Source organism: Ahaetulla prasina, chromosome 8, assembly GCF_028640845.1.
Source record: "Ahaetulla prasina isolate Xishuangbanna chromosome 8, ASM2864084v1, whole genome shotgun sequence".
Lineage (NCBI taxonomy): Eukaryota > Metazoa > Chordata > Lepidosauria > Squamata > Colubridae > Ahaetulla > Ahaetulla prasina.
This window is the reverse complement of record NC_080546.1, coordinates 88,310,047-88,336,229: the sequence shown is the minus strand read 5'-3', so window position 1 is coordinate 88,336,229 and position 26,183 is coordinate 88,310,047. Positions and strand designations below refer to the sequence as shown.

At 44.0% G+C, this 26,183-nt stretch overlaps 1 protein-coding gene across 2 annotated transcripts in view; it reads right to left on the bottom strand.

Moving 5' to 3' along the window:
- The window catches only part of FAM114A1 (family with sequence similarity 114 member A1), a 34,037-nt gene extending 9,706 nt beyond the window's left edge, over window positions 1-24,331 (bottom strand). The window contains exons 1-10 of one of the 2 annotated variants that reach the window (XM_058193829.1): window positions 24,277-24,331; window positions 21,279-21,606; window positions 19,709-19,789; window positions 12,992-13,103; window positions 12,783-12,892; window positions 10,264-10,398; window positions 7,831-7,983; window positions 6,006-6,129; window positions 3,069-3,151; window positions 473-661 (exon numbers count right to left, since the gene is read on the bottom strand). In XM_058193829.1, the coding sequence (XP_058049812.1) occupies window positions 473-661; window positions 3,069-3,151; window positions 6,006-6,129; window positions 7,831-7,983; window positions 10,264-10,398; window positions 12,783-12,892; window positions 12,992-13,103; window positions 19,709-19,789; window positions 21,279-21,596 (1,305 nt within the window). In that variant the 5' untranslated portion in view covers window positions 21,597-21,606; window positions 24,277-24,331. Of the gene's footprint in view, window positions 1-472; window positions 662-3,068; window positions 3,152-6,005; window positions 6,130-7,830; window positions 7,984-10,263; window positions 10,399-12,782; window positions 12,893-12,991; window positions 13,104-19,708; window positions 19,790-21,278; window positions 21,607-24,276 lie in introns of those variants that run through there. The other variant, XM_058193830.1, reaches the window with a different exon arrangement.
- Window positions 24,332-26,183: the final 1,852 nt, after the last annotated feature.

Below are 26,183 nucleotides of genomic sequence, written 5' to 3'. Positions count from 1 at the left end.
TAAGCCATGGAGCGCTTTAAAGGTGGTAACCAACACCTTGAATTGCACCCGGAAGGCTACCGGCAGCCAGTGCAGGCCGCGCAGAATAGGTGTTATATGGGAGCAACGAGGTGCTCCCTCTATCACCCGCGCAGCCGCATTCTGGACTAGCTGGAGCCTCCTGGTGCTCTTCAAGGGGAGTCCCATGTACAGAGCATTGCAATAGTCCAGGCAAGAAGTAACGAGGGCGTGAGGGCCCCCACTGGCCCTCAGCCTTTGGCCTCTGCCTCCCATCAATTTACCTCCTTGCAGCAAGCAGCAAACAGCCTGTTTCAGCTTCAGCACAGCCTGATTAGCACAAGCAGTTGAGCTAGGGCAACACTCACGTGCCCATATATATGGCTCCATGTGGCACACATGCATAGGTTCGCCATCATGGCCCTACACCATCCTCGACTGACAGACTTCAGAGAAAGGTCTGGTCATCACTCACCTCTACAGTTTGGGTTCTTTTTGTTGCTGTCTTTTCAGGGTCTCCCATCTGAGTTTTTTCTTCGGTTACTTGCATTTCTACAATTTCCTCCTCCGTTTCTTTAGTTTGGGTTTCTGGTGGGTTCTCTTCCAGGTCTCCAGATGTGGGGAGACTCGCCGCTTCTAAGGCAACGTAAGCTTTCTTTCTGGCCTGCAACATAACCATCAGCAAAAGTGGCATTTTTGTAGTGCGCTGCTTCAGAACAGCACATCTGGATTCCAACATAAAGCAGCTCTTAAGTTTCCTGGCAGAAAATATTCCAGAGTCACATATGAGATGAGTGGCTACATTCATTGATTCATTGGTTCATTGATTCAACCATCCAAACACCCAACTAACCTCCCAACTACCCAACTGCCCCATCACCAAACATCCAACCAACAATCCATCCTATTGTGGTCCGTCAGCAGCCTGCGGAGCTGGCAGCGGAGTCGGACAGTGAGGAGGCTGGGGAGGACCATGGGCCAGTCCTGGAGTCAGGGGAAGGCCCAGATGAGGGCTCTGTGTCGAGGCAGAGATGGGGCCAGGGCCATCTGGGAGCGATGCGCAGACTCCGGAGCCTCCAGAGGTAGACAGCAGAGCGGCAGAGGAACAGGAGGAGCCTGTGCATGCTAGTGCACGCATGCAAAGAGCTGCCAGAAGGCAAGAGCATCTGAAGCAAAAAGGACAACTCAGGAGTAAGGCCAGGAGATGATTGGCCACTCCCATAAGGCTTAAAAGAGCAGCAACAGTTCTTGCGCACTTTGTAGGAAAGCAACATTGTTACACCTGTTTCTATTTGGCATCTCGTTTCTGAACTTTACCAAGAAAAGCCTTTGGCAGGGCGCCAAAGAAGACAAAGGTTTGTGATAAGGCCGAAGGATTGTTAATAAAGAATTTGTTTTGGACTAAGCTGAGAATGAATTAATTCTCAGCTGTTTTAATAAAATAAGTTTGTTCAGGACTGAATTGTGTTTGGTAATCACTACTTGGGCCTCGGTCACAACACATCCATCCATCCACCCAACCAATAATCCAGCCACCGACCAAGCACCCAAACACCCAACTAACCACCCAACCACTCAACAACCCAACCACACAACCAACAATCAACCAACCAACCAACTCATTGGGTTTCCAAGCCATTATACTACTGCATTTGCAGAATTTGTAATGGACTTCTTCCTCATATATTTCCATTCCTAATCTTGCCAGTTTTCATCACTCCTCTGGCTCTGCATAATTTGGAGCATAACATTCCAGATTTTATCTGGCAGATTATAGACCAAATTATTCCAGAGACTTTTGGCTATGGGGGTGAGGTCTACAGTAGACAGTCTTAGGTTAAAGTTTTGGGGATTTTGGGAAGAGACCACGGAGTCAGGTAGTGCATTCCAGGCATTGACCGCTCTGTTGCTGAAGTCGTATTTTCTACTCCAAGGTCCTTGACAGAGTGAGGGTCATCTACAAGGTCATGTCCGCTCAGTTGGTATTTTGCGTTCTGATTCCTTTTGCCAATGTGTAAGACAGAGCATTTGCTGGTTGAGATTTGGACTTGCCAATGTTTTGACCATTCCGACACAAAGCCAAGGTCTTTTTGAAGGGTAGCAGCATTGTTGGTGGTGTTAAATAGTTTTACATGATTGGCGAAGAGAAGGCAGTTACTAATAATATGATCACAAAGGTCATTTATGTATAGTATGAAGAGTTTTGGTCCTAGAACACTTCCTTGGGGGAACACTTCCTATTAACAGTGCAGGATTAGATAAGGAACTCCCTATTTTGACCACTTGTTGTCTGTTTGGGCCTCTGGTGGCTCAACAGACTAAAGCAGTCTGTTATAAGGGCTGTGGTGCTTCAGGCTGTAAGATAGCCTGTTATTAAAACACAGCAGCCTGCAATTACTGCAGGCTCGAATCCCACCAGGCCCAAGGTTGACTCAGCCTTCCATCCTTTATAAGGTAGGTAAAATGAGGACCCAGATTGTTGGGGGGGCAATAAGTTGACTTTGTAAATATACAAATAGAATGAGACTATTGCCTTACATACTGTAAGCCACCCTGAGTCTTCGGAGAAGGGCGGGATATAAATGTAAATAAATAAATAAATAATAATAAATAAATATTAACACAGCTGCTTGCAATTACTGCAAGTTCAAGTCCCACAAGGCCCAAGGTTGACTCAGCCTTCCATCCTTTATTAGGTAGGTAAAATGAGGACCCAGATTGTTGGGGGCAATAAAAGTTGACTTTGTATATAATATACAAATGGATGAAGACTATTGCTTAACACAATGTAAGCCGCCCTGAGTCTTCGGAGAAGGGCGGGATATGAATTCAAATAAAAAAAAAAAGTGGTCAAAATTTACAAACACATTCACCAATTTCCCTCTTTCTCTGTCTCCTCCTTCGATGAGTTCGGAGTTGCTAATTTACCAAAATAGGAACAATATAAATGCTGCCTGCTCTTGCCTCATTTCTTGTTTTTTTAAAAAAATCAATACGCTATCAAGGATCATTGCCCTGAGCTATCAAATAAGCAACATCTTTCAAAGATCCCAATAAACAGCATTCCCCACCTTGTTAAGTTTATCAGGTGTAGCAGCGACGTGTAGTTCAAATAGCAGTTCTGTTAGTGTTGTAATGAACTCATCGCTTGCATCTGCGGCAATTATCAAGGAAAAAGAGTTAAATTGAGAGAAAAAAACATTCTTTCGGTGCCTAAACAAAGGGATTCTAATTAAGTATATATATATATTTTCTCCTTCTTCCTCAGTCATATTTTTAGCAAACAAATTGCATTTCTGTCCTGTATCCGTTAGGTTTTTTTTTTTGTAATCAATATCTCTACTTCCAACTTGGAAGCAATTTTAGTCCTTGCCACAAAGAAAACTAAGACCAATCAATCTATGGAGCGGCTTGCCTTCAGAATTTGTGAATTCTCCAAATACTGGAAGCTTTTAAGAAGAGACTGGACAGCCATTTATCTGAAATGGTGCAGGGTCTCCTGCTTGAGCAGGGGGTTGGACTAGAGGACCTCCCAAGGTCCCTTTCCAATTCTATTATTCTGCATTCTGACTGATTTACTGGGCACTGGAGGGGTGAAAGCCAGCAGGTTTTCAGAAATGTTGGCGGACATTTTGAGCAGTCTGGAGAATCAGCAAATACCACCTCTGGCTGTCCCCAGAGTGGGATGGGAATGGAGATTTTACAGTATCCTACCCTTGGAGTGGTGTGGGAATGGAGATTTTGCAATAACCTTCCCCTGGAGTGGGATGGGAATGGAGAATTTGCAGTATCCTTCCCCTGGAGTGGTGTGGGAATGGAGATTTTGCAATATCCTTCTTCTGGAGTGGGATGGGAATGGAGAATTTGCAGTATCCTTCCCCTGGAGTGGTGTGGGAATGGGGATTTTGCAGTATCCTTCTCCTGGAGTGGGAGGGAATGGGGATTTTGAAATATCCTTCCCCTGGAGTGGAGTGGGAATGGAGATTTTGCAATATCCTTCTCCTGGAGTGGGATGGGAATGGAGATTTTGCAATAACCTTCCCCTGGAGTGGGCTGGGAATAGAGATTTTGCAGTATCCTTCTCCTGGAGTGGGAGGGAATGGGGATTTTGCAGTATCCTTCTCCTGGAGTGGGATGGGAATGGAGAATTTGCAGTATCCTTCCCCTGGAGTGGTGTGGGAATGGAGATTTTGCAATATCCTTCTTCTGGAGTGGGAGGGAATGGGGATTTTGCAGTATCCTTCTCCTGGAGTGGGAGGGAATGGGGATTTTGCAGTATCCTTCTCCTGGAGTGGGAAGGAATGGGGATTTTGCAGTATCCTTCTCCTGGAGTGGGATGGGAATGGAGATTTTGCAGTATCCTTCTCCTGGAGTGGGAGGAAATGGGGATTTTGCAGTATCCTTCCCCTGGAGTAGGGTGGGAATGGGGATTTTGCAGTATCCTTCCCCTGGAGTGGAGTGGGAATGGAGATTTTGCAATATCCTTCTCCTGGAGTGAGGTGGGAATGGCGATGTTGCAGTATCCTTCCCCTGGAGTGGGGTGGTAGTGGAGATTTTGCAATAACCTTCCCCTGGAGTGGGATGGGAATGGAGATTTTGCAGTATCCTTCTCCTGGAGTGGGAAGGAATGGGGATTTTGCAGTATCCTTCTCCTGGAGTGGGAGGGAATGGGGATTTTGAAATATCCTTCCCCTGGAGTGGAGTGGGAATGGAGATTTTGCAATATCCTTCTCCTGGAGTAGGGTGGGAATGGAGATTTTGCAATAACCTTCCCCTGCCACGCCCACCAAGCCACGCCTACAGAACCGGTAGTAAAAAAAAATTGAATTTCACCACTGGGACATTGTTCTCCTCTATCTGTTCTACTGAACAGGATAACTTCGAATTTCCAAGATAGCCGTTTATTTTCCCCCTTGGATGCGATATCTGATTCCGTTGGATGCGGGAAAATAATTAGAATACATCTTCTTACTCAGCAAGTAAGATAAGGCTGTGAATGTGGAGGTTTCATTTCCCAACGAGAAGAAAACTTAACAAATAAAAAGCACAAATTTCACCACATCGAGAAGAGAAGGCGAAACACCGAAAGGACTGGGAAAAGCCCGATTAAATTTAAGAATATAGTATTTTCAATAGAAAGTGCTTCAGCAGGACTTTTTTCAGGATCCAGCTGCTCATATCTTACTAAAACATATAGTTTTGAATCACTAACTAGATCCTTTAATAAAGAGGTGGGGAGCTATGGCCCCTTTAGGACTTGTGGACTTCAACTCCCAGAATTCCAGAGACAGCTATGGTATGCTGGCTCAGGAATTCTGGGAGTTGAAGTCCACAAGTCATAAAAGGGCCATAGTTCCCATACTGTGTCAGGAATTCTGGAAGTTGAAGCAGGGGTGAACTGTAAAATTTGTTACTACCGGTTCTGTGGGCATGGCTTGGTGGTGGTGGGTAATGTGACTGGGTGGGCGTGGCCAACTTTTTTTTTTTTTACTTTTAAAAGTATTTTTTCTACAACCTCTTCGGCCGAAAAAATGCTTTTAAAAGCCCCTGATGATCAGGCAACTCAGCTGGGATCGCCAGAGGGGCCTTTTAAAAGTTTTTAAAGGGTTCTGACGATCCCAGCTGAGTTGCCTGATCGCCAGAACCATTTAAAAGCATTTTTCAGCCGAAGAGGTTGTAGAAAAAAAAATGCTTTTAAAAGGCTCTGACAATCCCAGCTGAGCCGCGCGATCATCAGAGGCTTTTTTTTTAACTTTTAAAAGCATATTTTTTTTGGCTGAAGAAAAAATGTTTTTAAAAGTTAAAAAAAAAACCCTCTGATGATCGCGTGGCTCAACTGGGCATGGGCAAGGATTTTTGCTACCGGTTCTCTGAACCACCCGCTGCCATTGCTACCGGACCGGGCGATCCGGTCTGAACCGGGAGCATTTCACCCTGAGTTGAAGTCCGTGAGTCATAAAAGGGCCACAGTTCCCCACCGTCGCTTTAATAGGTCATTCAGCAACTACCTTTTTTTATTTCTTTGTCTTGGTTTTCGGAGTCTTGCGAAAGGAAGACTGCCTTAATAGCAATCAACGCATTTTTCGCGGCCTCTAATTCCTCTCCTTCAAGAGATGCCAAATATGATTGTACCTGGGGGGAAAAAAAAATAAACATTACAATACCAGATGTGTATATTTTGGGCAGATGGTTTCATCACAGCTGTGGTATAGCGTGTTTGAGAAAAACAGAGGTGGCCTCTATGCATTACTTACAATAAGCACTGGTGATATTACCTAGTTTGGTCGTGAAACATTTGCAAGAAAATAATCAAGCTCAGAGAGCACCAAAGGACCCCTCATTGCTAGTCCTTCCTTCCTTCCTTCCTTCCTTCCTTCCTTCCTTCCTTCCTTCCTTCCTTCCTTCCTTCCTTCCTTCTCATGGTGGCACAGTAATTAGAATGCAATATTGCAGGCTAACTGCCCACTGCCAGAGGTTTGTTCCTGACTCTGTAAACCACTTAGAGAGGGCTGTAGAGCATGGTGAAGTGATATATAAGGGCTATTGCTATTCTTGCTTCCTTCCCTCCCTCCTTCCTTCCTTCCTTCCCTCCCTCCTTCCTTCCTTCCTCCCTTCCTTCCCTCCCTCCCCCACTCCCCCTCCCTCCCTCCCTCCCTCCTTCCTTTATTTATTTTATTTATTTATTTTTGTCGCAACTGTATATATAAGCATAAGCATGAAATAACTATACGATATATAAGCATATATATAATCATAATAATGTAATGATTATATAAAATTGGATACAATCAAAGGGAACATTAGGACAGGAATGGTAGGCACATTGGTGCTCTTATGCACGCCCCTTACAGACCTCTTAGGAATGGGGTGAGGTCAATAGTAGATAATTTTTGGTTCTTTCCTTCCTCCCTTCTTTCCTTCCCTCCCTCCCTCCTTCCTTCCCTCCCTCTCTCCCTCCCTCCTTCCTTCCCATGGTGGCACAGTAGTTAGAATGCAATATTGCAGGCTAACTGCCCACTGCCAGAGGTTCGAACCTGACTCTGTAAACCACTTAGAGAGGGCTGTAGAGCATTGTGAAGTGGTACATAAGTGCTATTGCTATTCTTCCTTCCCTCCTTCCTTCCTTCCTTCCTTTCCTCCTTCCTTCCTTCTCTCTCTCCCTTCCTCCTTTCTTTCTTCCTTCCTCCATTCCCTCCCTCCTTCCTTCCCTCCCTCCTTCCTTCCTTCCTTCCCTCCCTCCACTCCTTCCTTCCTTCCCTCTCTCCCTCCCTCCTTCCTTCCTATGGTGACACAGAAGTTAGAATGCAATATTGCAGGCTAACTGCCCACTGCTAGAGGTTGAATCCAGACTCTGTAAACGATTTAGAGAGGGCTGTAGAGCATTGTGAAGTGGTATATAAGTCTAAGGGCTATTGCTATTCTTCCTTCCTTCCCTCCCTCCCTCCTTCCTTCCTCCCTTCCTTCCTTCCTTCCTTCCTTCCTTCCTTCCTCCCCTCCCTCTTTCCTTCTTTCCTTCTTCCTTCCTTCCCTCCCTCCTTTCTTCTTTCCTTCCTTCCCTCTCTCCCTCCCTCCCTCCTTCCTTCCTTCCCTCCCTCCCTCCCTCCCTCCTTCCTTCTCATGGTGGCACAGAAGTTAGAATGCAATATTGCAGGCTAACTGCTCACTGCTAGAGGTTGAATCCAGACTCTGTAAACCGCTTAGAGAGGGCTGTAGAGCACTGTGAAGCGGTATATAAGTCTAAGGGCTATTGCTATTGCTATCCTGTTGGGAACCATTTTTTGAAAAGCATCTCCCGTTTTCCTTCCCTTGATTTATTAACTTCGTTGACCCTACCTTGGCTTCACTTTCATTGGACAGGATTTCCAAAGCTTCCAGATGCGACAAACCCTGAAATTCATCGAAGAGCATCCCGTAATGCGCTGTCGGCTCTATCGTGGCTTGTTGGGCAAGTCTTTGCTTTTCTTTCTCTTTGGCTTCCCGCAGCATCTGTGAAAATATTCTGAGTTATGGGCTGAGAAACAGTTTTGACAAACGTCCTCGCCTCTAGACCCAGGGCCAATAGAGACCAATAGGAAAAATAAGAAAGATAAAATAAGAAAAATAATTGTAACCAGGGGTGAAATGCTCCCGGTTCGGACCGGATCGCCTGATCCAGTAGCGATGGCGGCAGGTGGTTCGGAGAACCGGTAGCAAAAATCCTTGCTCTCCCTGCATGCCCAGCTGAGCCATGCGATCATCAGAGGGTTTGTTATTTTTACTTTTAAAAGCATTTTTTCTTCGGCCGAAAAAATCCTTTTAAACGTAAAAAAAAAAGCCTCTGATGATTGCGTGGCTCAGCTGGAATCGTCAGAACCATTTAAAAGCATTTTTTTTCTACAAGCTCTTCAGCCGAAGATGTTGTAAAAACGATGCTTTTAAAAGGTTCTGGCGATCAGGCAACTCCGCTGGGATCGTCAGAACCCTTTAAAAGCATTTTTTCTGCAACCTCTTCGGCCGAAGAGGTTTGTAGAAAAAATGCTTTTAAAAGGCTCCTCTGGCAATCCCAGCTGAGTTGCCTGATCATCAGAGGCTTTTAAAAGCATTTTTTTCTACAACCTCTTCAGCCGAAGAGATTGTAGAAAAAATGCTTTTAAAAGTAAAAAAAAAAAAGTTGGCCACGCCCACCCATCACATTACCCCACCCCCCAGCAAGCCACGCCCACAGAACCAGTAGTAACAAATTTTTCATTTCACCCCTGATTGTAACACATACTGTATCCAGCAGTAGGTTTCAGATTATGTTGCTACCAGCTCAGCCCGTGTGCACGCGCCCAGTTCACATGTGCACCTGCCTTCCGCGCATGGGCTTTGCTCTCTCTTGCGCCTTTCATGCATGTGACCGGTCTAAAAAACGTGTCTAAATAGGACAGCATAGAACTGGGGCGGGTGAGCAGGCCCACCCGCAATTTCTACTACCAGTTCGGGCGAACCGGCTGAATACCACCTCTGCCCATACCCAATTTACACAACTCACATCGTAACTCGTGTCCATATATTGTTACTCACTGGAATGCAGACAGGTAATAAAAGACCCTATAAAGCAGGGGTAGTCAATCTTTTTATACCTACCGCCCACTTTTGTATTTCTGTTAGTAGTAAAATTTTCTATCCACCCACCGGTTCCACAGTAATGCGCCGTGTATCATCGTCTGCGCATGTCTCTCGCGCATCTGGATTGGGTATTTTTTTGGGGGGATGGCAGCTACCAGCTCTGCCTGTCTGTTACAGCTGGGTGGTGTGGGGGGGAGATGCGTGAGCTATTCTGGGACGAGGCTCTTTTGTTTGCGGTTGCACTATAGCGCCATTTAGTTTCACTTACGTAACGCGAACTAAACTTATGCGCGGGCGATACAAATAGTATATTTTCAGAAATTTAAATTGTCACTGGGAATTTTATGAAAACCTAATGAAATTTTTTTTAAATAATGCTATGAAATTTTTTTTAAAAGTCAATTAAATTAAAAAAAAGGAAAGTGTTTCAGTATTGGACAACACCCCTACCGCCCACCATGAAAGCTGGAACGCCTACTAGTGGGCGATAGGGACCAGGTTGACTACCACTGCTATAAAGTAAGGATACCCCTATACCCCTCCAATAAATACTTATGAATCTATAGGGCTTATAGTAATGCACTTATCATGTACTGGCAGAAGTGATATCGCTTTGCAGAAGTTGTTACGTTGCGAGCCGTTGGAAAAAATAGAGAACTTGCTAAATGGACTCCTGCGCATAATGACCTATGTACTACTTAATTCCTGTAACATGAGTTTGTAAGAAGAGTGCTCCGAAAGTAACAGGTGGAGTAAGATATCTCCCATATATGGAGTTGTATTAAGAATAACCAATTATGTTAACTTCTTTTTTTTTGTTATGCTTTGCTCTGTAAGAAAGTATAAAAGTAACACCTTGGGTGTTACTTTCTCCCATGCGAATGGGCTGAACTTTTGCGCAAATAAACCTGTTTCTCCTACCCTTCGTGGTTCGGTCTTCTGAATCGATAACTGAAATATCTGCAAAGTTTCCAATCAACGGTAACAAGGCTTCTGCTCAAAAGACTTTCCAAAACTCCTGATAAATCATCTGCAATGACAGATGGTTTTATGTGGAACCTACAATGACTAGAATCGCCTCCTGCCAAATCAGGTTGAAGTGGCACCAACTCATCGAGACCAGGGCTAAATTGGAAGCGTCTTGCTAAGTCCCTGTTGATGATGTGCGTGTTTCACCTGAGATAAGGAAACGGTCCGTTCCATCAGGGTTTTGGTTTTCTTGAACCCAGGATCGCTTTCTGCTAGAACGTTCATGGTTTTCTTGCCGATGAATTCCAAAGCACCCAGTCCGCCAGTTAAGACACTTTTGCCCTGTGTAAAATTGAGCAGAACTCTCGTCGTGTTCATCAGCACTTCTATCTATGTACTTGTGAATAAGTAAACCCCGTTAATTTTAGGGTGGAATGGAATGGAATAGAATAGAGGAATGAAGAAGGGAAGGGAAGGGAAGGGAAGGGAAAAGAGAGGAGAAGAGGAGAGAATAATGGAATGAGGAATAGAATAAAATACAGGAATGAAAATTGGAATAGAATAGAATAGAATAGAATAGAATAGAATAGAATAGAATGAAAATAAATGGAATGGAGTGGAGTGGAGTGGAGTGGAGTGGAGTGGAGTGGAGTGGAATGGAATGGAATGGAATAAAATAAATAAATAAATAAACCAAAGACTATCTACTATCGACCTCACCCCATTCCTAAGAGGTCTGTAAGGGGCGTGCATAAGAGCACCAACGTGCCTACCGTTCCTGTCCTAATGTTCCCCTTGATCGTATCCAACTCGTATAATTATTTCATGCTTATATTTACATATATGCTTATATGTTGTATAGTTATTTCATACTTATGCTTATATATACTGTTGTGACAAAATAAATAAATAAAATAAAATGGAATGGAATGGAATGGAAATAAATGGAATAGGATAGGATAGGATAGGATAGGATAGGATAGGATAGGATAGGATAGGATAGGATAGGATAGGATAGGATGAAAATAAATGGAATGGAATGGAGTGGAATGGAATGGAATAGAATGGAATGGAATGGAAATAAATGGAATGGGATAGGGTAGGGTAGGATAGGATAGGATAGGATAGGATAGGATAGGATAGGATAGGATAGGATGAAAATAAATGGAATGTAATGGAGTGGAATGGAATGGAATGGAAATAAATGGAATGGAATGGAATAGGATAGGATAGGATAGGATAAGATAGGATAGGATAGGATAGGATAGGATAGGATGAAAATAAATGGAATGTAATGGAGTGGAATGGAATGGAATGGAAATAAATGGAATGGAATGGGATAGGATAGGATAGGATAGGATAGGATAGGATAGGATAGATGAAATTTTGTTGCATTCAGCTCTCAAAACCATTATGCATATAGCCCCCCCCCCCACACACACATATGGCACAGCGAAACATCACAGTCTAGTTCGGATATATACATGTACATGGGAGGAAAATTAATCTTGCGAGTTTACCAGACGGATGGCCTAGGGAACAAAGCTGTTATAGAATCTGGTAGTCCTGCTAGAAATATTTCGAAACCTCCTCCCAGGGGGGAGCAACACAAACAGACCGTGGAGAGGGTGTGCGGGGTCTCTAACAATGCTTTTGAGCTCTAAGCACATGGCGCTTAAAAGCAGTATTACAAGTATATAATAATATACATTTTAAAATAACCCTATTGGGAGATTGGTACAGGACCACTATTTTGCAGTTTACGAATGTATTATTCTCTCTGTTTCTTAGAATCAGGATTTATGGGTTTGTTGCTAATCTTTTGGATGACACCAAATGGGGAATAGGTTGACTCCCTCTTCTTTGTGGCAGCCCCTTAGATATTGGAACAGTGGTATCATGTCACCTCCTAATTCCTTCTTTTCATTAAACTAGACCAACCAAATTCTTGCAACTGTTTATTATATGTTTTAGCCTCCAGTCCCCTAATCATCATCGTTGCTCTTCTCTGCATTTTTTTTCTAGAGTCTCAAGATATTTTTTTTATATCGTGGCAACCAAAACTGGATGCAGTATTCCAAAGGTGGCTTTAAAGGTAAAGGTAAAGGTTCCCCTTGCACATGTGTGCTATTCGTTCCCGGCTCTAGGGGGCAGTGCTCATCTCCATTTCAAAGCCGAAGAGCCAGCGCTGTCCGAAGATGTCTCCGTGGTCATGTGGCCGGCATGACGAAATGCGCACGGAACGCGGTTACCTTCCCACCAAAGGTGGTCCCTATTTTTCTACTTGCATTTTTTTTACGTGCTTTCGAACTGCTAGGTTGGCAGAAGCTGGGACAAGTCACGGGAGCTCACCCCGTGACGCGGCACTAGGGATTCGAACCTCTGAACTGCCGACCTTTCGATCGACGAGCTCAGCGTCTTAGCCCACTGAGTCACCACATCCCTAGGTAGTGTGGCCTTCTTACCAAGGCCTTATAAAGTGAAACGAACACTTCACCTGACCTTTATTTATTTATTTATTTTTCATATTTTTTCATATTTCATATTTCATATGACCTTGATTCTATCCCTCGGTTAATACAGCCTAGGATTGTGTTAGCTTTATTGGCAGCTGCAGCACGCGGCCGGCTCGTGTTTAAGTGATCGTCCATTAGGACTCCGAGATCCCTCTCCCAGTTACTATCGCTGAGCGTCCTCCCTCTTATTTTATCCCTAGAAATCCTTACGGTATTTTGCACAGCGCTAGTGATGGTTGAGAGCACTCCCCGCGATCCTGCAGGAGACGAAGGTAAGGCCACGTTCTCTTCAAAACTCTGCTGCCGATCTTCTTCCACATCTTAAACCCATTGGAAAAAAAAATCCAGTCAGAACATGGTCAACAATTTCACGATGAAAACAAAGAGTTTTCGGGCAGATTTCTTGAGAACGACAAGACCTGTGACGATGTTTTTGGAGGCCTCTGGAGGTCCACCGTCTGAAGACGCCGAGGAAGGTGCGCGAGTTCGGAGAATGCCGGCTTTTTCTTTCACTGCTGTTAATCCTTGACCTGAAGTGGGACACGTATAGATAGTCCTTGACTTACAACCGTTCCCTTAGTGACCAAAGTTACAACAGCATTGGGGAAAGAAGCGACTCATGACGGTTTTTCACACTTACGACCCACGATCATGTGACCGGAATTCAGATGCTTGGCAACGGATTCACATTTATGACCATTGTAGTGTCCAGGGATCGTGTGATCCCCTTTTGCGGAACCTTCTAAGAAGCAAATTCAACGGGGAAAGTAGATTTCACTGAACCACCATGTTACTAACTTAACAACGGCAGCCATTCCCTTAACACTGGCCCTTCGGTTCTAATGCGCTCTCCCATCAACTGATGAAACATTAAATCGTATTAAGGCAAGAAAAGGTCGTAAAACGGGGCAAAACTCACTGAACAAATGTCTCGCTTAACCACAGGGATTCTGGGTCGTAAGTTGAGGACTACCTGTATATTTGAAATGCAACCACTCTACGTTGACTTGATCCTGAAACTCTATGAAAAATTCAATCATTAAAAGAGCCACTGAAGAATCAGTGTTATCAATGAAAGCTGCTGAGACCAGTGATGGGCTTCCGCCGGTTCGTACCGGTTCGGGTGAACCGGTAGTTTTTTTTGTTTTGTTTTGTTTACATTTATACCCCGCCCTTCTCCGAAGACTCAGGGCGGCTTACAGTGTATAGGGCAATAGTCTCATTCTATTTGTATATTATACAAAGTCAACTTATTGCCCCCCCAACAATCTGGGTCCTCATTTTACCTACCTTATAAAGGATGGAAGGCTGAGTCAACCTTGGGCCGGGCTTGAACCTGCAGTAATTGCAGGCTTTTGTGTTCTTAATAACAGGCCTTACCAGCCTGAGCTATCCGGCCCTGTTGTGACCTGTGGGCACAATCCCATCCTATATCGCTGAGTTTTTGATGCTGCACCGATGTGTGGAAGGTGCGTTCAAGCGAATTGCTGTTTTTTGACAGTGCACGCATGTGCAGAAGGCTGCGCGAGCGAATTGCCGTGTTTTTTGACACGCACGCTCACATTTCCGATGCTAGGCAAACCGGTTGTTACAGTATGTGACGCCCACCTCTGGCTGAGACCAATTTTGGGAGGGTTTTTGGCCTCAGCCACCACCAGCCCATCTACCATAAAAGATAACGTTGGCTTAGATTTACAGGATTTCATGGAATTAAAAAGGTAAAGGTTCTGTTGTGTCTCGTCCGATCTCACCACAGCCGGGGCCTTCTTATCTGCTTCCGAACACGGAGGAATGTCCTAGTATGCCTCCCAGCCCCAGCCCTGGCTCCATGCCTAGACAGGCTGAAGAGGAGGAAGTATCTCCAGCCCCCAGCTCTGGCTCCATGCCCAGGCAAACGGAGCAACTAGACCCCTCCCCCTCCTCCACAGCATGTGAGCCTGAGGGAGGTCAATTGCCAACAGCTGCAGACTGGAGTGACCCTCGCGTCAGAAGACTTGATAGACGGAGGCAACAGAAGGAAGGGAGGGGCAGGCCTGGATAAGTGCTGAGTCATGGAGCCACACTCCATGGCCTATATAAAGGACCTGCTTTCTGGCATTCTCTGAGTCAGGCAAAGTCTAAACATATCTTGCTGAAGTCACTTTCTGGTCTCCTGCCTGCCCTGAGGACTTTGCTAGGACTTTGGCAGAGCTGCAGAGGCACGCCTGATTCGGATTTCCCTGACCCGGCTGTCAGCGGAGGAGTGGGACACGACAGGTTCCCCTCGCACATATGTGCTAGTCGTTCCCAACTCTAGGGGGCATGCTGATCTCTTCTTCACAGCCAAAGAGCCAGTGCTGTCCGAAGACGTCTCCATGGTCATGCGGCCGGCATGACTCAACGCCAAAGGCGCACGGAACGCTGTTACCTTCTCACCAGAGGTGGTCCCTATTTTTTCTACTCGCATTTTTTACGTGCTTTCAAACTGCTAGGTTGGCAGATGCTGGGACGAGTAACGGGAGCTCACCCCGTTTACGCGGCACTAGGGATTCGAACTGCTGAACTGCCGATCTTTCCATCGACAAGCTCAGCATCTTAGCCACTGAGCCACCGCGTCCCATGGAATTACACCCTGGCAAAAATTTCCAGCGTTCCAATAATTAATGTGTTTGGTGTATTCCAATAAGCAACCTTTACTGAGTGATTTGATTTAAAGCTGGCCCTTCGGTTCTAATGCGCTCTCCCATCAACTGATGAAACATTAAATCGTATTAAGTTCCCGCTGAATGGATTTCAATCGTGTCACAGCCTGTTTTTCTGCTCTCAGCTCATTTGCGCTTAATTGAATTCGGAACCCACCCTTCTCTGTCTCATTTTGCATTGTCGCTTCTACTATTAAGAAAACCTCTTTTTCAACGTCTCGAACTGACTTTGCACGATCTAGAAATAACGCCACCTCGCCGGCGATTTTAATTCCTCCAGATCAACGACAGCTGTCCATCAGGTTTTATTAATGCCGCCGATCTGCTTTTTGACCTTGGTTAAGTAAGAACAAATGGCCGAATAAGAATGTTCTATTCCTGATGGATTTTTTTTCCACATTTTACTACACTTTGGAAAGAAAATCCGGACGGTTTTTTGTCATCTGTTTTCCAAAGGATCTGTGTTTTCTATGTTGAGTCTCAGTCCTCCAGATCGTGGTTGTCCCAAGTTGTTTTTTTTTTTCAAGAGGTAAGCTAGATTTTCTGGATTTTTTTTTCTTTGAAGACCTTTTACTTCTCACCCAAAGAAAGGTCATAAAACGGAGCAGAACTCACATAACAGAATAGAACAGAATAACCGAAAACAACAAAATACCTTATTTTATTTTTCCTCCGAAAACAACAAAATACCTTATACCACCAGGCTTGAAATCCTGGGATTAGAAAACTCAGAACTCCGCCGACTCCGACAAGACCTAAGTTTAACACACGGAATCATCTATTGCAATATTCTTCCTGTAAAAGACTACTTCAGCTTCAATCGCAACAATACAAGAGCAAACAATAGACTCAAACTTAATGTCAACCGCTTCAAACTTGATTGCAGAAAATATGACTTTTGTAACAGAGTTGTTAACGCTTGGAACTCACTACCTGACTCCATAGTCTCTACTCAAAACCCCAAAATCTTCAACCAAAAACTGTCTACTATTGACCTCACCCCATTCCTGAGAGGACTATAAGGGGCGTGCATAAGAGCACAAAAGTGCCTACCGTTCCTGTCCTATTGTTCCCTTCATTATAGTATTATATGCATACTTTTACTTATACTTTTACTTATATATACTTTTTCTCTCATGATGGGTTATTGTTTATGTTGATGATTGTATATCCTGTTGTGACAAAATAAAAATAAAAAAACGAGTTGGAAGGGACCTTGGAGGTCTTCTAGTCCATCCCTCTGCTCAAACACTATGTTGCATGCTCCAAAATGTGCAGACTGCTCAAAAATTACGTTTTTCCTCTTATTGGTTAGGGTAATGAATCTGGCTTCTCTCTCTCTCTCTCTCTCTCTCTCTCTCTCTCTCAGTCTATATCTGTGCTTTCTCAACCATAGTGGCTTAAAGACATATGAACTTCAGCTCCCAGAATTCCCCAGCAAGCTGAGTGGGGAATTCTGGGAGTTGAAGTCCGCAAATGTTCAAGCTGGTGAGGTTGAGAAATGGTGGTCAACACTAGCATTGCTTTGGGGACAAAGAGCCAAACTTTCTGGGCCTGAAGGAGACTAAGAACCAATGGAGTTTTCATGTCAAATGATCTAAGTGCCAAAGCCCACTGCAACTACATAGCAAAAAAAGCTCTAAGAGTTGTAAACCTAATTTTGCGTAGCTTCTTTTCCAAAAACACCACACTACTAACCAGAGCATATAAAACATTTGCTAGACCAATTCTAGAATACAGCTCGCCTGTTTGGAACCCTCACCACATCTCCGACATCAATACAATTGAACGTGTCCAGAAATATTTTACAAGAAGAGTTCTCCATTCCTCTGAAAACAATAAAATACCTTATCCCACCAGACTTGAAATCCTAGGCTTAGAAAACTTGGAACTCCGTCGCCTTCGACAAGACCTAAGCTTAACTCACAGAATCATCTATTGTAATGTCCTTCCTGTTAAAGACTACTTCAGCTTTAATTGCAATAATACTAGAGCAACTAATAGATTTAAACTTAATGTCAACCGCTTTAATCTAGATTGCAGAAAATATGACTTCTGTAACAGAATCATCAGTGCTTGGAATACTTTACCTGACTCTGTGGTCTCTTCCCATAATCCTAAAAGCTTTAACCAAAAACTTTCTACTATTGACCTCACCCCATTCCTAAGAGGACCATAAGGGGCGTGCATAAGAGCACAAACGTGCCTACCGTTCCTGTCCTATTGTTTTTCTTTCCTTCTTCCTATATATATGCTTATACCTCCTTATATTTACCCATATATGTGTTTATTTACTATATAATCTTTTTGTATGATACCTACATATATTGTTGTGACAAAATAAAATAAATAAAAATAAAATAAATAAATAAACCAGGCTTTTGGTCCAGCACCGTCATCACTAGCCCACACTAGAATAGAATAAACAGAGTTGGAAGGGACCTTGGAGGTCTTCTAGTCCAACCCCCTGCTCAGGCAGGAAAACCCTCTACCATTTCCTGCCTGGGCAGGGGGTTGGACTAGAAGGCCTCCAAGGTCCCTTCCAACTCTGTTGTTGTTCTTTGTTATTTCAGACAAATGGTTGTCCAATCTCTTCTTAACAACTTCCAGTGTCGGAGCACCCACAACTTCTGGAGGCAAGTCGTTCCACTGATTAATTGTTCTAACCGTCAGGAAATTAGAAATCTCCTTAGTTCTAGGTAGCTTCCCCCCTTGATTGGTTTCCACCCGCTGCTTCTTGACCTCACAACTTGTCCTGCTCAGCAACATACATTTTGGGCTCAGTTGCGGTTGTAAGTCGAGGATTATCTGTATTTGGCCGTCTGGCATCGATGGTGCAGGTTTTTTAAGACTCTGTTTAGTTTGCAGATGTGGAATCTCGCAGAAGGAGAAACGGCTCAGCAATTGGGATTGTTCGGAGAGAAATGCGTACATCCAAAAAGAATTAAGCCTCGGCAGCTGTGAAAAACTTTTATTGTGGCCTAAACTAATGGCAGAAGCCTTTTACAACATCTCCTAGTCTCAATGTGTGTGGAGTGCTGCCAAAAAAGCCAACACAGTTCTGGGCTGCATAAACAGAGAGATAGAATCAAGATTACATGAAGTGTTAATACCGCTTTATAATGCCTTGGTAAGGCCACACTTGGAATACTGCATCCAGTTTTGGTCGCCATGATGTAAAAAAGATGTTGAGACTCTAGAAAGAGTGCAGAGAAGAGCAACAAAGATGATTAGGGGACTGGAGGCTAAAACATACGAAGAACGGTTGCTGGAACTGGATATGTCTAGTTTAATGAAAAGAAGGACTAGGGGAGACATGATAGCAGTCTTCCAATATCTCAGGGGATACCCCAAAGAAGAGGGAGTCAAGCCATTCTCCAAAGCACTTGAGGGCAGGACAAGAAGCAACGGATGGAAACTGATCAAGGAAAGAAGCAACTTAGAACTAAGGAGAAATTTCCTGACAGTTAGAACAATTAATCAGTGGAACAACTTGCCTCCAGAAGTTGTGGATGCTCCAACACTGGAAGTTTTTAAGAAGATGTTGGACAACCATTTGTCTGAAGTGGTGTAGGGTTTCCTGCCTGGGCAGGGGGTTGGACTAGAAGACCTCCAAGGTCCCTTCCAACTCTGTTATTCTATTTTATTCAATGTACTCTAAGTCAAGGACTGATCTTAATCATAGAGGAAATAATATTTTTATGCTTAACTATGTTTAGACAACGTTTACACAATTCGTAACTTAATATGGGTTTGGATCAGGGGTGAAATGCTCCTGGTTCGGACCGGATCGCGCGATCTTGTAGCAATGGGGGTGGGTAGTTCGGAGGACCGGTAGCAAAAATCCCTGGCCCCCCTCCACCGCCCATGCCTCGCTATTCCTCTTCTCTGTCCCTGAAGCTCTCGGTGGTGATATAGCTGCAAACGGCCTTAAATGACTGTCGCGGCACTTCAAAGGACTGCACTACAGCTGATCAACACTGTAGGCGGCTAGTAGACCGGTGCCTCTATTTTTAAAGAAGGTAGACCGGTGCCTCCCAAAAAAAGGCAATTAGTAGACCAGTGCCTCTATTTTTAAAAAAGGTAGACCGGTGCCTCCCAAAAAAAGGCAATTAGACTGGTGCATCTATTTTTAAAGAAGGTAGACCGGTGCGCTCCCAAAAAAAGGCAATTAGTAGACCAGTGCCTCTATTTTTAAAAAAGGTAGACCGGTGCCTCCCAAAAAAAGGCAATTAGTAGACCGATGCCTCTGTTTCTAAAGAAGGTAGACCGGTGCACTCCCAAGTTTTGTATACTTTATTATTTTTATTATTTATTATTATTGGCCATGCCCATTCAGTCACCTGACTACCCAGCCATGCCCACCGGGTCACCTGACCACCAAGCCACGCCCACCAATTAAGCCACGCCCACAGGGAAAATTTTTAGATTTCATCCCTAGTTTGGATACTTAACAACTGTAGCAGAAGCAGTCGAAAGAAGGGACTTGCTCCAGGATCCCCAAGTGGTCCATCCTTTTCCTTTGGATACTGAATCCTACGAGGGGGGAAAAAAGTTACAGAAACAGAAAATTGTTTGCGTTTGTTAAATATTGCTACGTGCAATGGAAGGAATAAATTAATCATTAAGTAATTTAATATTTAATTATTAAAAAATTAAGGATCTGCGGCATGAGGCAGGGGTCTTATAAAGTAAAATTGTGGAGTCCTTCGGCCAAGCTCAGAGTCTTCACCAAGGACACCACAGTTCACCCCTGAGCTGCATATATTCTACTCAAAGAGTAATAACCATTCTAAATTAGAAACTATGCAGTTCACATTTTAAACCAAGTATCTTTCAAGTTCACAGAGTGCGCAGTTATAATGGCAACAGATTCACCTTTAGAAGACCTGAGAGTCAAGAAAGTCAAGTTAGGGATAGATCATCATGGAGAGCAGCTATCTATGTGGACATTAGGGATCAAAATCCCTCCATCCCTCCATCTACCCACCCACACATCCATCCATCCATCCATCCATCCATCCATCCACCCACCCATCTATTCATCAATCCATCCCTCCTTCACCTACCTGTCCATTCACCATCCATCCATCCATCCATCCATCCAACTACCTGTCCATTCACCCACCCATTCATCAATCCATCTACTGTCCATTCACCCACCCACCCACTCAACCATCCATTCATCAATCCATCCCTCCTTCACCTACCTGTCCATTCACCCACCCACCCCTCCATCCACCTACCTGTCCATCCATCCATCCATCCATCCATCTATCCACCTACCTGCCCATTCACCAACCATCCATCTATCCATCTACTGTCCATTCACCCACCCATCCACCTACCTGTCCATCCATCCATCTGTCCACCTACCTGTCCATTCACCATCCATCCATCCATCCATCTACTTGTCCATTCACCCACCCACCCACCCATCCATCCACCTACCTGTCCATTCACCATCCATCCATCTATCCATCTACTGTCCATTCACCCACCTACCCATCCATCCACCTACCTGTCCATCCATCCATCTGTCCACCTACCTGTCCATTCACCATCCATCCATCCACCTACCTGTCCATTCACCATCCATCCATCTACTGTCCATTCATCCACCCACCCATCCATCCACCTATCTATCCATCCATCCATCCATCCATCCATCCATTTACCCACCCACCCACCCATCCATCCATCCATCCATCCATCCATCCATCCATCCATCCATCCATCCATCCATCCGTTTTCTCTTAAGATCTTTTCTTTTTGGTGGGGAAAGGAGGGAGTCTAAGCAAAGCTAAGCAAATCCTGAAACTAAAATTGGCAACTTTACGGGAAGTCTTTCCCCCCAATACCATTATAAAGGGTTGAGTTGGTGCTGTGATGAGAAAAATGGAGGAGGAATATTATATCTAGTGACTTGACTTATAAAGAAAAAGGAGGATAAAGATCCAGTAAAACGAGTAAACCAATCTTATCTATTGACGCACCAAAAAATTCTGGCCAGATTATTTCTTACCGCATCCCTTTCTTCGTTCAGCCCTTCAGGTACAACTTCTGGTTCAAGGCTTATAGAGTCACTGCACTCAGTCACATCGTTCTTAGCTGTTTCTCCACTGGACTGTTGGTCGTTTGAAGGACCTTCCGAATTTAACACCTGTTGCTCTTCTAAATCCTTGCTGGTGTTTTCAGAAGATTCCTTTTCACCAACTTGCGGTGAGATCTCCATTGTCTTTTCATCATGTACCGCTGTGTTGGATGTTGAGATGTTCTGCTCAGATGGCAATATCCATTCATTTTCCTCTTGAGTTAACGTCTCCCCTCTGCTATCTGACATTTTTTGGGTCCTACAAGAGGAGAAAAGTAGAGGTATGTTTCTTCAAAGAAAACTAGAAGATTTCCACATTTCTCTGTAAAATTCTAAAGAGAGAGCAAGCTTCAGTAGATATTTTGGCTCCCAGCACAGGATTAAGAGCGGGACCTTCTCAGTGGTAGCACCCCAACTGGTAGCACTTCATCTTCTCCCCTAAGTGAGGTTGGGTTTTTTTTGGTTTTTTGGTTTATTTTTTTATTTGCATTTATATCCCGCCCTTCTCCGAAGACTCAGGACGGCTTCCACTATGTCAAGCAATAGTCTTCATCCATTTGTATATTATATACAAAGTCAACTTATTGCCCCCCCCCAACAATCTGGGTCCTCATTTTACCTACCTTATAAAGGATGGAAGGCTGAGTCAACCTTGGGCCTGGTGGGACTCGAACCTGCAGTAATTGCAGGCAGCTGCTGTTAATAACAGACTGCATTAGCAGCCTGAGCTACAGAGGCCCTGTACTTATACTTGCTAAATTGCCTGATGTTAACGGAATAAAAGATACATTAGGGGCAAGATTATCCTTACAATAATTCTATTTTTTTAATTTCTACTAAACTACATACGCTGCTAACAAGAGACAATAAACCTCAGCTATCTACTATATTTTCTACAAAGAAGTCGTCATCTTAATTTAATATGTAATGTTGATATGTAAGGAAGGAGACTTTGAGGGAAACCTCTTTCAGAGTGAGACGATACAGAGTAACAGAGTTGGAAGAGACCTTGTGGGTCATCTAGTCCACCCCCACATCCCACCCAAGCAGACCCTACACCATTTCTGATAGAGGGCAATCCAGCCTCTTCTTGAAAGCTTCCAGTGATGAAGCTCCTACAACTTCTGAATAACAGAATAATAACAGACTAATGTAGTTGAAAGGGACCTTGTAGGTCATCTAGTCCAACCCCCCGCCCAAGCAGGAGACCCTACACCATTTCTGACAGATGGCAGTCCAGTCTCTTCTTGAAAGCTTCCAGTGATGAAGCTCCCACAACTTCTGAAGGCAACTTCTGTTCCATCAGTTGATTGTTCTCACTGTCAGAAAATTTTTCATTTCCAGGTTGAATCTCTCCTTGTTCAGTTTCCATCCATTATTCCTTGTCTGGCCTTCGGGTGCTTTGGAGAATAGCTTGACCCCTTTCTCTCTGTGGCAGCCCCTCAAATATTGGAAGATGCTATCCTGTCTCCCCTGGTCCTTCTTTTCACTAGACTAGCCAGGCCCACTTCCTGCAACCGTTCATTATATGTTTTAGCCTCCAGTCCCCTAATCATTTTGGTTGCTCTTCTCTGCAGTGTTTCTAGCCCTACTTCTAGACATGACCAAGGAAGCAAGAAGCACACAGATTCCAAAAAAGGTATTTTGAATGCTAAAATCGGAACTTTGGAAACGATATCAAGATAGAACTTAACGCACTTGTTTGTTTACACATGTTTTATTTCCATCTCGGCCTTTGATACTCTCTGCCACATCTGTCTACTCAGAAGTGAATGGATGGAGTTAAGAGAGAGGGTTAGCCCATCCCTGGGAAATAATAATTATAAACATATATAAAATAGAGCGTGCACGACTGCACATGACTTCTACTCTTGGCTCGGCTGCACATCGCTATCTAATGTACAGTGTTCAGTTTTACTCCTAATATTTTGCAAACGTACATTCCTACATCACACACAAATGCTTTGGGCCAACAATTTGTTGAGATGACAGACCAGTTGGGGCAAAGAGGGGGTCAAGCAGTCTTGCCCTCCCTGAAAAGCTCTTGAGTGCCTGGCCTTCAGCTCCTTCCCCAAACAGCACCGGAAGAATAGAAATCTCTGCTCCCCACCACCCCCGCCGACCCCCGCCCGCTTCTCTATGGGATGAGCTTTACTGGGAGCATTTAAGCCAAAGCGTGGGAAAGAAATGAAGAAGTGAAGAGCCCTTCATTGTTTAAAAAAGGGAAGAAGGGAGAAGAAGAATGGAAAGAAATAGAAAGGAGCAGAAATGGAAAAAAGAATAGAATAGAATAGAATTTTTATTGGCCAAGTGTGATTGGACACACAAGGAATTTATCTTGGTGCATATGCTCTCAGTGTACATAAAAGAAAAGATACCTTCATCAAGGAAAGGAGGAAGAAGGAAAGGAAAGAAATAGTAACAAATGGTAAAAAAAGGAAAGGAAAGAAAAGGAAGAAAGAAAAGAGGAAGGGAAGGGAAGGGAAGGGAAGGGAAGGAAAGGAAGGGAAGGGAAGGGGAAGAGAAGGGAAGGGAAAGGACAGGACAGGACAGGACAGGACAGGAAAAAAGGAAAGGAAAGGAAAGGAAACGAAAGGGAAGGGAAGGAAAGGAAAGGAAAGAGGAAGGAAGGAAGGAAGGAAGGAAGGAAGAGAAAGAGAAAGGGAAGGAAAGGAAAGGAAAGGAAAGAGGAAGGGAAGGGAAGGAAAGGAAGAAAGAAAAGAGGAAGGGAAGGGAAGGGAAGGAAAGGAAAGGAAAGGAAAGGAAAGGAAAGGAAAGGAAAGGAAAGGAAAAACAGAAAAAGAAATGGAAAGGAAGGGAAGGAAAAATAGGAAAGGGAATGGAATGAAAGGAAAGGAAAGATAGCAAATATAAAGAAAAGAAGGGAAAGGAAAGGAGGAAGCTGCAGGTCGTCATTTCGCCCTCTTACCACCGCCGAGCTGCTGCCTGCCGGCGCGCCCTGCCTGCGCCCTGGACTCCCCTCCCGGCCACGTCGGCAGAAGCGAGGCGCGAGCGGGGCTCGGGGCGGGCCGAGGGAAGGGCCGAGTTTTCGCTGTGCGGGGGATGGGGGGGAAGGACGGACGGGCGGGCTGCCTTCTCGACAAGCGCCCGAAGGGAGAGGCAGAGAAGAAGAGAAGAGAAAAAAGAGATGATTTTGACCCCGGGGGAAAGAAAAATACGAATAAGAAGGTCTTTTGCAGCAAATAGACCAGCAACTTTTCCAATGGGGGAAAAAAATAGGGGCGTGTATAAGAGCACAAACGTGCCTACCGTTCCTGTCCTATTGTTTCCTTTCATTATATCCAATTAATATAGTTATTACATACTCATGCTTATACTCCAGATCTCAACCAGCAAATGCTCAGTCTTACATATTGGAAAAAAGAACCCAAACACTAAGTACATGCTTGATGGACATTACCTTACAGATGACCCCCATCCCGACAAGACCTAAGTTTAACTCATAGAATCATCTATTGTAATGTCCTTCCTGTTAAAGACTACTTCAGCTTTAATTGCAACAATACAAGAGCAACCAACAGATTTAAACTTAATGTTAACCACTTTAATCTAGATTGCAGAAAATATGACTGCAGTAACAGAATCTTCAGTGCTTGGAATACTTTACCTGACTCTGTGGTCTCTTCCCATAATCCTAAAAGCTTTAACCAAAACTTTCTACTATTGACCTCACCCCATTCCTAAGAGGTCTATAAGGGGCATGCATAAGCGCACAAACGTGCCTACCGTTCCTGTCCTATTGTTTTTCTTTTCTTCTTCCTATATATATATATTGGTGCTTATACCTCCTAATATTTACTCATATATATGTTTATATACTATATAATCCTTTTTATATGATGTTGTGACAAATATATATATATATATATATGTATATATATATATATATATACATATATATATATATATATATATGTATATATGTATATATGCTTATATGTTATATAGTTACTTTCATGCTTATGCTTATGTATATTATTGTGACAAAATGAATAAATGAATAAATAAATAATAAATAAATAAATAAAAAGCTAAGCAGGGTTGGCCTGGGCTGGTAACTGGATGGGGGACCAGCATCAAAATGCAGAGAGCGGCAGGCAAGACTAGAAGGGAGAAGAACAGCTGGGAAGAAGGCAGCTCTGTATTGTGATTGACAACGAAACCCACTTCCGTAAAAGTATTCCTTCGGTTTTGAGGCTCGCACTGGTTTGCAAGTGTCACACACCTGTGGCTTTCTTCGCACTGGTCTCAGAGGGAGCCCTGAATTTTGTGGACCGATGTCGGTTGATGTAAAGATGGTCCTCGGTTTACAACAGTTCGTTTAGGTACTGTTCAGAGTTACAAAACCGCTGAAAAATGTGACTTGCGGCCGTTTTTCATACCTAGTTTTATGATCTCATAGTTTTATGAGGAAGGAAGGAAGGAAGGAAGGAAGGAAGGAAGGAAGGAAGGAAGGAAGGAAGGATGGATGGGCACAGTGGTGAGAATGCAGTATTGCAGGCTGGCTGTGCCCACTGCCAGGAGTTCGATCCTGACCCACTCAAGGTTGACTCAGCCTTTCCCAGAGTGGTAAAATGAGGACCCAGATTGTTGGGGGCAGTGTACTGACTCTGTAAACTGCTTCAAGAAAGCTGGAAAGCGCTGGAAAACAGTATATAAGTCTAAGTGCTAGTGCTATTGCTAAGTGAGTTTTGCTCCGTTCTGTGAGCTCCATTGCCTGCCACCGTTGTTAAGCGAAACACTGCTGTTGTTAAATCAGTAACACCCTTGTTCAGTGAATGTGGCTTCCCCATGGACTTTGCTTGCCAGAAGGTC